The 14042-nt window shown below is 44.3% G+C and overlaps 1 protein-coding gene across 8 annotated transcripts in view; it reads left to right on the forward strand.

The window, feature by feature from the left end:
- The window catches only part of SNX10 (sorting nexin 10), a 71845-nt gene that overhangs the window by 29584 nt on the left and 28219 nt on the right, over nt 1-14042 (forward strand). For 7 of the 8 annotated variants that reach the window (XM_047694945.1, XM_047694939.1, XM_047694947.1 and 4 more), the window contains one exon: nt 11571-11617. In XM_047694945.1, coding sequence (XP_047550901.1) covers nt 11594-11617 — 24 coding nt within the window. In that variant the 5' untranslated portion in view covers nt 11571-11593. Of the gene's footprint in view, nt 1-6686; nt 6711-11570; nt 11618-14042 lie in introns of those variants that run through there. The other variant, XM_047694944.1, reaches the window with a different exon arrangement.

Consider the following 14042-nt stretch of genomic DNA (forward strand, 5'->3'; position numbering starts at 1 on the left):
AGGAAGTGGGAATCTTTCTACGATGTTCCTCTTTTTCAGGGTTGTTTTGACTAATCTGGGTCCCTTGCAATTAAAGAGGAATTTTAGAATCAGCTTGTCAGTTTGTACAGAGAAGTCAGCTGAGATTCTGATAAAGACTGCATTGAATCTATAGATCAGTTTGAGCAGAATTGTTGTCCTAACAATGTTGTCTTCCAATCCATGAACACAGGATGTTTTTTCCATTTATTTAGATATTCTCTAATATAGATCTTCTCTAATTTCTTTCAGTGTCCTTTGGTAATTTTAAGAATATACACTTTGTTTTTATTTTGTTAATTTAATCCTCGGTATTTTATCCTTTTGATGCTATTGTTTAGGTAATATTTTGATGGGAAGTTGTGGTAGTAGTTCTGCAAAGCCCCCTTACTAGGTGAAGGGCTAGAGAAAAAAATGTCTTCCCAATAGTTGGCAGGAAAGAAGAGCAGAGCATTTTCTGCTGTTCTTCCAGGGGCTGTGTTCTCATGTCTTTCATGATTCTGTGACATGGCACTGGGGGATGCATCAACCTCCAAAGAACTCCATACCCCCAAGTACCAATGGTTTCCCCTCTTTTTCATCCTAATCCAAACTGCGTGGTGATGGGGTGGGGGAGGGGAGTGAATAGCTGTAGATAGCTTTTGGTTAATAGGAATGCAATCTGATTGGATGAATTCACACTAATAAATTACTGACGCCCCCGCCATTTCAAATTTATCTGCTTTTCTAGAAGAAGAAAAGGAGTAGCCCAGACATATTACTATGTAGAAGAACCTTAATAGTATAGAAAAAGGAGGAGACCCTTTGGAAAATGTGAAAAATATTCTTGGGTTTGATCTGGGAAGGTAGGGTTGTTTTGGGGAGAGAGGATGCTACAACTTAGGAAGTCTAGTATTACCTGCGTGTCTGCTCTAGTGTCAGCTTCTCTCCTACATCTGCTTTTAATGGCTTCTTTTCTTCAATTCTGTTTCTTCTGGTCATGTTCTCCGTGCTTCCCCCACACCCCAGCTGTCCCTCAGGTGGCTGTCCTGAGTTTGTATATGATGGGAAGTAGAGGTCAGGCCCACCACATGCATGTCTATGTGTCCAGAGTGGCTAAGTCTAAGGTAGTACTTTTCCTAAATAACACCAAAATAGTTGTGAGGCTAAAATTTGATGTGTTGTTTCTTGTTCCTGAATTCTAAACCCCCAATTTGGCCAACATCATTTTCAAAACCATTAATGGAACCCATATGTTGTCGAGAATAGCAAGTTAGTGGTTTCATTGTTTTTTCATATGATGAATCAGTATTTTTTTTACTGCTAATAAACTTTAAGAAGCAATGTCTTACCCTCTTTAATTTTTCTCTTTTGTGATAAATGGCAGAAAACTTAAATGGCAATTTTATTTATACATCCAACTTTATTTATTTTTATTTTTATTTTTTTAAGATTTTATTTATTTACTTGACAGAGAGATCACAAGTAGGCAGAGAGGCAGGCAGAGAGAGAGGAGGAAGCAAGCTCTCTGCTGAGCAGAGAGCCCCACTTGGGGCTCGATCCCAGGACCCTGAGATCATGAACTGAGCCGAAGGCTCTGCTTTAACCCACTGAGCCACCCAGGCGCCCCGTATGTATCCAACTTTAACTGAACCTCAGATTTCTGCTTGTTTTTCCATTTTGGTGTTTTTAAAAAAATTTTATTTATTTATTTATTTATTTATTTATTATTTTCTTTTTTTATTGTTTGTGTACCATACCCAGTGCTCCATGCAATACATGCCTTCCTTAATACCTACCAGTAGCCTCCATACCCAGCCTGGGGCCCAGTATGGAGCTTGAACTCATGACCCTGAGATCAAGACCTGAGCTGAGACCAAGAGTTGGATGCTTAACCGACTGAGCCACCAGGTGCCCCTCAGTTTGTCTTTCTTAAGTTCTAAGTTCAGACTGAGAAGAACTTGGCGGGCTTTATAGGGGGTTCTGCATAAACTGTACCAAAATGGAAACTGGACCACGGTGGAGCAGCTGTGCTCTGTCAAGGAGGATACGCTTGTTTTTCCTTTTCATTTTGGATGCACTCTTTTGATTGTCCACGTTGGGATCTACCTCAAGCTACCTTGAGTAAAGGGGTACATGGGAACCCAGGAGGTGTGAAACCTTGAGCCACTGGGCACTCAAGGCGCTGGCTCCAGGCAGCTCCGTGGATGTCAGCAGCTGAAGCCAGCACCGTACTTCAGCGTTTCTGGTGGCCAGTTTCTTTAATATCTCATGAGAACTTTTATCTTCCTCATGGTTTCTGTTTAAGTGCAAGCTCTGGTCCCTCAGAACTCCTGCTGTGACATCATTACTCCTCCCTTTCTCTTTTGTCATTTCCCAGCTTCAGGTCCCAGGGAACTGCCAAGTCTTCCAGTGCTTCCTGGGCCAAATATGGGAGGGAGTGGGTGCCCAGCCCTTCTTTCGGTGCCAGGCTGTGCCTCAGGCGCCTCACTAACCTGTGGACTGGCCTCACTGGAGTCCGATGCTTATCACTGATACGTCACCTGTGTCTAGGAATTCCCCCTCCCCTGCCATGATACCTGTAGAGCTGCCTCTCCCGTAGGATCTTGGCTGACAGCTTTCCCCTCGAGGAGCTTTGGGGGCCCACAGCCCCCCTCCCAGACCTGCCCAATGCAGCATGAAGGACATAGGTGGTACTTAGAATAAGTATGAGAAAAACTGGTACAGAGTTCAACTTTGACTCTAGAACCACCTCAAGGAGGCATATCTTTATGAGATGAAAGTAAGAAGTCAGTAAGTTTTCATTTATGTAGATAAGTTGCTGAACATCGTAGCAGGAAGTAAAACACAGTGAAATTAATGTAGTTGTTTGTTTTCTTGGAAATGGGAATATAAAGTTAACTGAGAACATAAAGTTTTACTTTTTAAAAAAGTGATATAGCTTTTTCAGACTTTGAAAGTAACAAATGCATTGTAAACTTCTGGAAAAATACAGAAAAAAGTGATTAGAATTCCAGCCATTCAGAAATGACCACTGTTGGGGCTCCTGGGTGGCTCAGTCATTAAGCGTCTTGCCTTTGGCTCAGGTCATGGTCCCGGGGTCCTGGGACAGAGCCCCTCATCGGGCTCTCTGCTCAGCGGGGAGCCCACTTCTGCCTCTCCCACTCCCCCTGCTTGTGTTCCCTCTCTAGCTGTCTCTCTCTCTCTGTCCAATAAATAAATTAAAAAAAAAAAAAAGAAATTACCACTGTTAACTTGTCCTGTGTAGGCTCCAGTTCTCAAATAAGTAAAGAAATAGAAACATACTGGGACACCTGGGTGGCTCAGTTGGTTAAGCATTGCCTTCAGCTGGGGTTGTGATCCCAGGGTCCTGGTATGGAGTTCCGCATCGGGCTCCCTGCTCAGCAGGGAGTCTGCTTCTCCTTCTGCCTGCTGCTTCCCCAGCTTGTGTGCACTCTGGAGCTCTCTGACAAACAAATAAAATCTTAAAACAACAACAACAACAAAGATACATACTTAGAAAAATCACTTGACAATACTTCTTCAACAGACCCTATCATTTAATAATCTTCTATAATGTAATTTCTAGTGGTACAAGCTGGTCTGTTACTCAGCTCTACTATCATTCAGTTTTTCTAATTTACTGATGGACATTTAGGTTTCCATTTTATTTGATCTATTTTTTTTTAACAACACTGCATTGGAAACATTCTTACATACAGAACTTTTTTTGCACATGTCTGATTAATTTTTTTAGGTTGAGTTCCCAGATGTGGAATAATTGGGTCAAAGAACATGAGCGATTTAAAAATTCTTTTGAAACATATGGCCAAATTGTCTTTCTGGAATATTGAAATAGCTCTCATTCCTACCAGCAGCAATCAGTCCTATTTCTTATGATCTTTGCCAGTGTGGATATTATCATCAAAAAACCATTCTAATTTAATAGACACAAATATGGTATCTTATTTTTTATTTGCATTTCTGTTTATAGCAAAGTTAAACATTTTAAATAGATCATTGACCTTTTTTCCAAAACTTTTTAATTGTGCTAAGAATATATAAAATTTACTGGCTCTCCCATTTTACGTGTACAGTTCACTAGTAATACATGTATTCACGTTGTTGTGTGACATCTCCAGATCAGTTTCATCCAGCCAAACTGAAACTCTGCACCCATTTATAAGAGCTCTCCATTTCCCCTTGGCAACCACCATTCTACCTTCTGTTTCTATGAATTTGGCTAGTTTAGAAACCTTAGGTAAGTAAGTAGAATCATAAAGTATCTGGTTTTTGTGTATGTGACTGATCATTTCATTTAATGTCCTCAGGGTTAATCCATATTGTAGAATGTGAGAGAATTTCCTTCCTTTTAAAAGCTGTCTGAGGGGGGCGCCTGGGTGGCTCAGTGGGTTAAGCCGCTGCCTTCGGCTCAGGTCATGATCTCAGGGTCCTGGGATCGAGTCCCGCATCGGGCTCTCTGCTCAGCAAGAAGCCTGCTTCCCTCTCTCTCTCTCTCTGCCTGCCTCTCCATCTACTTGTGATCTCTCTCTCTGTCAAATAAATAAATAAAAAATCTTAAAAAAAAAAAAAAAAAAGCTGTCTGAGGGGTGCCTGGGTGGCTCAGTGGGTTAAGCCTCTGCCTTGAGCCCCGCATCGGCCTCTCTGCTCAGCAGGGAGCCTGTTTCCCACCCACCCCCTCTGTCTGCCTCTCTGCCTGCTTGTGACCTCTCTCTGTCAAATAAATAAATAAAATCTTAAAAAAAAAAAAAGCTGACTGATACTCCATTGTGTGTACATACCACGTCTTGCTCATTCATTTGTCAGTGGACACTTGGGTTGCTCACCCTTCTTGGCTTTCGAAACAATGCTTCTATGGACACAGGTGTACAAATATCTCCTCGAGATCCTGCTTTCAATTCTTTTGGATGTAAACCCAGAAGTAGAATTGTGGACTATAGAGTAGTTCTCTTTTTAATTTTTTAAAAAAATTTACTTATATAAGTCATCTCTACCCCCAATGTGGGATTCACACTCAATGACCCCGAGATCAAGAGTCTCATGCCCCTCCAACTGAGCCAGTCAGGCACCCCATTTTTAATTTTTTAAGGAACCTCCATAGTGTTTTCTAAGGAGCGACATGATTTTATATTCCCATGGGCACAAAGGTTCCAGTTTCCCTATATCCTCACCAGTACTTGTTTTCTGTTTCTTTGATAGTAGCCTTCCTAACTGGATGTGAGATAATAACTCATTGTGGTTTTGATTTGCATTTCCCTAGTGATTAGTGATACTGTCTTTTCATGTGCTTTTTGGCTATTTGTAAATCATCTTTGAGAAATGTCTATTCAGATCCTTTGTTCAGTTTTTAATCAGGTTGTTTTTTTTTCATTGTTGAGTCTGACCTTTATTATTTTTGTTTTGCGAATTGATTATTGATAACTTTGCTTATTTTTTCTTTCTTTTTTTTAAGATTTTATTTATTTATTTGACAGGGAGAGATACAGTGAGAGAAGGAACACAAGCAGGGGGAGTGGAGAGGGAGAAGCAGGCTTCCCACTGAGCAGGGAGCCTGATGTGGGGCTCCATCCCAGGGCTCTGGGATCATGACCTGGAAGGAAGGCAAAGGCTTAACAACTGAGCACCCAGGCACCCCTAATTTTGCTTATTTTTCTACAGAAATATTCTTTGGTACAGATTTATAAGAGCTTTTCATAAATTATTAATCCTTTGTCATGTATTATAAATAGTAACTATATAATATTTGGCTTTATATCCCTTTGAAACATACAACAGGTTTAAATTTTCATATGGTCATGTCTATCGCTGTTTTCTCAAGTTTTTTTTCAATTTTTTGTGTATATGAGGGTGGGGAGGTGTTTACTAACCATCATACTAGGTGTTCCAGAGGCCTCTCTGGGGCTTTCAGTGCCCTGGGGCATTTCCCAGGCCGGCACAATGGCTACAGCATCAATCCCCTGCCATGGTGAGCCTATCCCCTGCTGGGCAGTGAGCTGGCGAGGCACAGGTATAGACAGAACCCTGCCCCATCCGTCCTCCCTGCACACTGCAGGGAGCGTGTAGGTAGGAAGAGAGTCTCCATTTGAAGGATGGGCAGTAAGGTTTTTGGAACCGCAGATCAACACGTTCCTGGATACTCCTAAAAGCAGCTATCCTTCCATCTCCTGTCACCTTCTTGGATACCTTTGAACCTGACCCAGGCTCTTCACACAGCTCCTCCTGTGATCCTTCTCCAGTACTCACTGGGATTCCTACTTTACACCCTTTCAATACCAGGGCTTTTGTCTAACTTTCTTATAAAAGAATCCTAACAGGAAAGGAAGTGGGGATGGAGCACCTGGGTGGCTCGGTTGGTTAAGCATCTGACTTCAGCTCAGGTCATGATCCTGGGGTCCTGGGATCAAGCCCTGCATCGGGCTCTCTGCTCAGTAGGGAGCCTGCTTCTCCTTCTCCCTCTGCCCCTGCTCCTGCTTGTGTTCTCTTTCTCGCTCAATCTCTCTCTCAAATAAACAAATACAATCTTTAAAAAAAAAAAAAAAAAAAAAGGAAAGGAAATGGGGACGGATGCTTTCCTAAAACACAGTTGACCCAGAGCAGAGTCTCTTCCACATTACAGTGGTAGCGCATTGTTGTGAAGGCCCTAAGACGAAGGTGGAAATGGGTCTGAAGAAGCCAGGTATCCACTTGAGATGGTGAGATGTGGCGACATCTAACACAGGGTGTTAACTTTCGTTCGTACTTGCTCCTCCGCATACGGCTTGCGGGCCGGTCTCCAGGCTCAGGGCCCAGCTCCTGGAATCCGGCCATATCTCCAGAAGGGAGAAGAGGTTAAGTGTATTTTGTTTGAGGATTGATTACTTCTTCTCACATAGTAAAACAAACAAACAAACAAACAAATAGCAGTGGTTTCCTGATGAAACCTGTCCCCTTACTTTCACAAAGCTCTGCCCACTGTGAGGTCGGTTAAAAATTTCCTGCACGGTCTTCTAGGAGCACATGGCATCTCTCTTCGCTTTTGTGTGGGAAATATAGAGAAACATCTCTTCGGTTTATGAAGTTGTGTATTGTTACAGTGAATCAATAACTCTGTAGATCTTTGATAAAACCAGTTTTGTTCTGTTTAGGATTTCCTTGTGGCTTTGATATAAATTCCAATCTAGTTCATGATTAACAAGTCACCTTAATCAGCCTTTGACACGGGATGGTAGGGAAACCCAAAACTGTGCTGCTGAAAGCTCACCCCCCACCCTCATTTTCACTTTAGAGAATGATGTAAACTGTACTTGTGTTCCTTATTCAACACTGGGAGAAGTACATGATCCCTTCTCTTTCCACCCACATGTATGGTCCACAGACTCAGGCAGTACTTTGCTTGTCGGAGTGGAGATTGCCTTCAGGTAGACAGACCAAGCTTAACACTGTGAAAATTTTTTCCTGTTGATCTAAGAGCTTTATTAAGTTAGAGACTGAAAACACAACACTTGATTGCTCCCTAGGTAGGGTCTGCAAACAACTGCCGCCTGTTTTTGTAGGTAAAGTTTTGCTGGAACACAGCCGTCTGCATTAGATCACTGAGCATCTGTGTGCTTTCTCACTACAAATTGCAGACTTAGATAGTTGTAACAGAGACCATTTGGCCTGCAAAACCTCAAATATATACTCTCTGACCCATTAGAGAAAAAAATTTGCCAAGCCCCGCTCTATAGAATTCTATCTTTGTTTCACAGTCATTTTCTATTTTATAGAAGAAATATTCCAAGAGGGAAAATGAAGGCAGTTTCTTCCTGATGTTTCTGGTTTGGGCACATCATATTCTCAAGGCGGTGATAGAGTTGTGAAGATACATTAAGTCTGTCAGATGAATCTCCATGGCCACGATGTTTCCTAGCACAGGACAACCACCATATGTGCCATCACTGTGTACACAGTTCTAACCTGAACAACATTCCTGTGGTTTGGAGTAGTGGTGAAATTTAATATATTTTTTTAAGATTTTATTTATTTGTTTATGGGGCGGGGGATGAGTTGGGGGGAGGAGCAGAGGGAGGGGGTAAGCAGACTGAGTGTGGAACCTGATTCAGGGCTCGATTCCATGACCCTGAGATCATGACCTGAACTAAAATCAAGAGTTGGACGACCAACCAACTGAGCCACCCAGGCACCCTGAGATTTAATAATTCTTTCTAGGAAGGTAAGTAGGAAGAATAATGGGTCTTAGTAGGTGACTATCCAGGTGTGCTGTGGTTCCCCATTGGTGGTGGGGAGATAATGTGCTCTCTCCAAAGAAAGCCTTGTTGATGGCCACCTAGAGGCAGGGTTCCATAGTTGTTGGGAAGAAGATCTTCCATGAGGCAAGAGTTCCCTATATACAGTATAATGACAGACACATGTCTAGTTTGGGGAATTTGGAAATATAAACAAATCTAATCTAACAACCCACCAAGAGGGTATTGTTTTTTCAGAGGTCAGATTCTGGTGAGCAGCTTTGGTTTACGTAATTATACACAACTGACCTTTTATCTCAAATCATACTATGTGCGATCATTTAATTTCCTTCTCTCATTAGTAAATGCCATGGCAAGGTGTCGTACCAAATGACATTTTGTGTTATAAAGGTAGCATCTCCTTGTAATTCGAATCTGCTATTTATTTTACATGAAATAAAAATCTTCCTTAATTTATGTTAGAATCATTATTTCTAATTGAATTATGGTGTTTAATTTTCTTTAGACAGTTGTTACTTCAAAAATTATAAAATGAATTTGTGTTAAGCAGAAAAATTCGAACAATATGGAAGTCTATAGAGTATAAACAGTGAAAGTCCTCCCCCTTCTACCTCTCTCCCTGTGATTTCAGCTAGTAAAGGTTGACTCTGTGGTTCTCTGTGATGTTTTGGAACTGGTTTAAACTTTGTTTCCTACTTCCATGCTACGTGGTCTGTAACATCTCAGGGTGGCCAGCACCCTACTGGGATTGCAGCGTCCTTCTGCCTATGTGGGAAAAGCTCAAGCTCTTTAAGGAGGATTAAGGCCCAAACTTTGACCCATTGGTTCATATGACACGGTCATGGACACAGCCTCAGGCAATGGAAAGAATAGCCTTGGGAAGTAGTCTGGCTTGAGTTGATGAACTTGGACTGGAGTTCTCTCATGAGCTGTGTGATCTTGGGCAACTTGGTCTGTCTGTTTTCTTACCCGTAAAGTGAGGAGGCTCACATCTCCCTCACAGGATGGTTTCATAGTTTAATGACACAGGAAAATACAGAAATGCTGTGTTGGAGAAATTGAATCAGTTGAGGAGACAGAATATACAAATATTGTGATGCAAGCAAGGTTGATGATGGCAGGGGACCTGTGATGGGGCTGGGAGTGGGGGCAGGAGAGGGGAAGTGATTTCTGAGCAGAATCATGGAAAAGCAGTGGGAGTTTGCAGGGGATCTGAAAGGGGTGAAGGCAGCGGCTCAGGTGTGTAGAGCAGAACAGCATGTGTAGGAAACATGACCAGCCCTGAGATGAACACAGCCCTCAGTCTGAGGTTTATGCACTACAAGAATTCCTTCAAGAACCCATCTCTCAAGCTTCTCTTCTTTCCAGCCTTTGCACACACCAGTCCCTCTGCTGAGAACGTGTTTCTCTCTTTGCATTCCTGGCTAAATCGTACCCTCCTTTGGGCCTTGGCTCAAGTGCCACTTGCTCAGTGAAGCCTTCCCAGCACCCCCATCCCATTTTGTCCCTCCATTATTGCAACAGCTGACCTTTCCCTTCCCATCCCTTCCACATTATAGTTCTGAAGTCATCTCACAAGCTCCGGGTGTAGGCCATGCTCTGCTGCACGCCCGTTCCTAGCCCAGCACACGGCACCTGCTAGGAGCACCATATTTGTTGAGTGCTGCATGAATGCATGAATTCCCACTCCCTCCACAGTTGTGGTGCCAGCCTAGCTCTCCTGTTGGATCCCCGCAGACCCGTTCTGCATGAGCTTGCTGTGGCTGCCCAAGGAAGTTACCACAAACTTGGTGGCTTAAAACAAGAGAAATGGACTCTTTCACAGTTCTGAAGGTCAGATGTCTGAAATCAAGGTGTTGGCAGCACTGTGCTCCCTCTGGAGGCTCTACAGGAACGTTCTTCCTTGCCTCTGGTGACTCCAGGTGTCCTTGACCTGTGTCTACAGCTCAGCAACCCTGCCTCCGTCTTCACAAGGCCTTTTCCTCTGTGTGTGGATTTTCTCCTCTTCTGCCTCTCATAAGAACATTTATCACCACATTCAGGGCCCACACCCATAACTTAGGGTGATCACATCTGAGATTCTTATTTATGTCTCCAAAGACCCTTTTTCCAAATAGGTTCTGGAGGTTAGGACACAGACATATCTTTCTGGCAGCAACAATTCAACCCAGTCCCCCCTCCACCGTCCCTTTCCCTCTGTAGAACTGACCCACCCACTGCCTCATGACTCTCTATTATGCTTTTCTCCATCCATTGTACATGCAATTGCCCCTCTGTTCCCTTGGAAATCCATCTTCCTTCCACAAACACTGACATTCCTGAGTTCCCTGTGGGTCCTCCCATGCCCTCCGGGTGACAAGAACCATCTTCCCCTTGGAAATCATGCAGCCTGTCCCTATAGTCCACTCTCTCCCTGCAGGAGGTCCTTTCCTCTGTCTGCTGTGGGACATCTTAGCAGTCCCATCATGTGGGTCTGGAAGCTGAAGCTCGTGTTCTCATATTCCCTACATTGCCAAGGATGTTAGTAGACTCAGGAAGTATTTGTGGATGGTAAAAAGTATCCTGAAAATGGAGTCAGACTTATATTCTCAAAATAAAGACAGACAGTGACCATACAGTCACAGCCACCTTTCAGTTTGTGAGAATCCATACACATGGATATCGTCAGGGGATTTTGATTTTCTTGGACATGGACCAGGTATCCACTCCAACGAGCTCATATAATAAGTGGCGTTTAAAATACAGTGGACAACCCCAGGGCCGGTCAAGGCCTGAGATTGACCTTCAGGTTGGTGGTACTGACTGCAATCAAGGTGCTGACCTGCACCCCTCTTGGGGCCACATCATTTCTTGTCTGAACTCTGGAGTGGTTTAAGTCTCACAGGAATGACCTGTTTCTTGAAGGTCTGGTTGCTGGTAAAGCCATCAATGCTGTTCTCCATGGTGGATCTCTCTGGGCATCTCTGTTCCCTCTATCTTGCCAACCAGCCCCTCATGGCCACTCTGTTCCCCACCCCGTCCAGCCTCTGGCTCACCAGAGCTCCAACTCTAGCCAGACTCTGCCTGGCCCTCCGGTCTGAGTGCCTGTCATCATCCAATTGCCTTGGATTTGCCACGTCTCGGGCTCCCAGTCCCCAGGCAGCCTGAGGTTCACCTTGGTCTGGTCAGCAGTGGACAGGAGGGAAGAAGGAGCAGAGGTTCATCTTCCAGAGACTGTGGGTAGCCAGAGAGATTTGCTCTTAGAGGATTTGGTGGGAGGCCGAGAGCAACATACCTGCTCCAGTATGGAACTTTCAAATCACTGAGCATTGGTATCTTATTTTTCAGATTGATTGTGTCCTGTGCTGAAGATGTTTCCAGAACAACAGAAAGAGGTAATTCATCGCAAATCCAAAAATAAATAGTCCATGCATTTTGACTCACTGCAAGTTAGTTCTTCATTCACTTACCAACAGTCTGTGGTGGGGAGTCAAAACACTTCAGGGCCTCCTAGAGGAGGGCTAATGAAAAAACAAAACACCTGCCTGCCTCCCCCAGCGCCCCCGCTCCCCACATCCCCCAGCTGTGGTGTGTCCTCAGCCCTCGTTCCTTGGTTCCAGTGACTGAGTTGGCTCTTAGCTCACTCCCACCCGCTGCTTATAAAAGTATCTTGTTCTGTGACTCACATTTCTCCCAGGCTCTGACTCCCTCCCTCTGACTTTCTTGGTTTTCTCCTCTGTTGCCTCATGCGTGAATCCCCCTACCTCTGGTAATAACCCAGGGGAACTGTCTGCCATTAGTTTCACTTTTACCTTGCTTATTGCCTCTTCAATCTGTTGGCTTGGTTCCACACAGTTCAGAGAACACTGTCCCTTCCTGAACCCAGTCTGATGGTTCTCCCAGGCCTCTTGTCCCAGCTTCTGGAGCTTCAGCTAACTGGGAGGAGGGCAGGACAATCACCACACCAACACTTTGCTGAGTAGCCCCCTCCCTTGAAAGTTTTGTTTGTTTGTTTGCTTGTTTTTAAGGGAGAGAGAGGTAGGGGGAGGGACAGAGGGAGAGAGAGAATCTTAGGCAGATTAAACAGGCTCCACGCCCACCTGACTTGGGGCTCGATCTCACATCCTGAGATCATGACCTGAGCAGAAATCAAGAGTCTGACGCTTAACTGACTGAGTCACCCACGTGCTCCTTGGAAGTACTCATTTGTCCTACCCTGTCTACTACTGTACCACACACATTGTCACTAGGTGAGACTAATGAAACTGAATAGTGGCAGAGGAACTTTTAGGGAGTAAACACACATACACACACGCACACAGCCACATGGTCCTTTGTTTGCCTTGCCCAGGTTTAAAACACTGTACAACTCAAAAAATCCATTTCAGAGAATCCTTCCAGAAGCTTCTTTGCTAGATCCCACATCCTGTCTTTCAGCCCTGTCTCTGGGTTCAGATTCTCCTCATTAATCTAACCCACTTCTGCTGTTTAATTCTAGGTTGGGCTCTCCCATTTTCCTTTTTTATTTTTCTTTTTACTATTTCTTGGGGCTCCCCCATTTTCAAAGACAGTGTTTTGGTTTGTTTTTTAACTTTGTGGGTATAACATATGTATGGTAAAATGCATCAGATGTCCTAATCTTGTGTGTATAGCTCAGCAGATTATCTTTTATGTGTACACTTGTATAACCCCACTCGGGTTGAGGTGCAGATGTTCCCAGCACCCCAGAAGGCACTGTGCATCCTTTTCCAGTCAGTCCCCCAGTCCTCCCTCTAGAGCTAACCCCATACAATACCAAGACTTTTTCCCTGTCTCTGTATTAAATAAAACTGGGAACAGGCTGTTTCTTTCAGGAAATCCCTTCTCTGTGAAGTTGGCCCCACTGTAGGTCCCCACATGACTTCTCTCACTTCTGACACTAATTACAATTTCAGGGGTTCCCTGAACCATCCCATTTTACTAATTCACAAGAAGATGCACAGAACTTGCGAAGACAGCTGTTATACTCACAGTTATGCTTTATTACAGGGAAAGGACACAAATTAGAATGAGCCAAGGGAAGGGATGCAGAGGATAGAGTTGGGGAGGGGTCCAGGTCCAAATGTGGAGCCCCAGCTCAGTCCTCTCCTTACGGAGTTGCTGGAGTCACGCTGCCACCATTGTGTATGATGATTTGCACAGGGGAGCTCGGCAGGGCCTTTGGTGTCCAGTTCTTACTGGGATTCGGTTACAAACTGCCTGTGTGGCTGACTTTTAGTCTCCACTCCTCCTGGGGTCAGGCTAATATCGTTAGTCTCTGGTTCCTCCAAAGGTTGAAGTAGGTACAGTGTGGTCCTAAACCCCCATCATATTTGCATTGTTGGACTGTCCAGCGGCCAAAGCCCAGGCTAGCAAAGGTACTTTTGTCAGGCAAGGCATTCCAGGGGCCTGGAGATCACCCCCTAGGGGCCAAGGGCAGAGGCCAGACCTCCCTCTGGGTGAGTGAATTCTTCACTACACATCTACATTGGCCTGGCCGCTGGGCAGGCTGTGCCAAGGGAGTGGGGGTGTGTGAGCACTGGCACATTCCAAAGGCACATTTTTTTTTTCTAAGACTTTGTTTATTTGAGAGTCAGAGAGAGAGAAACAGACTCCCCACTGAGCAGGGAGCACGATGTGGGGCTCCATCCGAGGACTCTGAGATCATGACCTGAGCTGAAGGCAGACCCTTAACCGACTGAGCCACCCAGGCACCACATCCAAAGGCACATTTTGAAAGTTGTTCTCTTACGGGGAAAAAACTGCCGATGAAAGCAACAAAAACTTTTTTTCCCCAATTAG

This window comes from Lutra lutra, chromosome 11 (assembly GCF_902655055.1).
Source record: "Lutra lutra chromosome 11, mLutLut1.2, whole genome shotgun sequence".
NCBI lineage: Eukaryota > Metazoa > Chordata > Mammalia > Carnivora > Mustelidae > Lutra > Lutra lutra.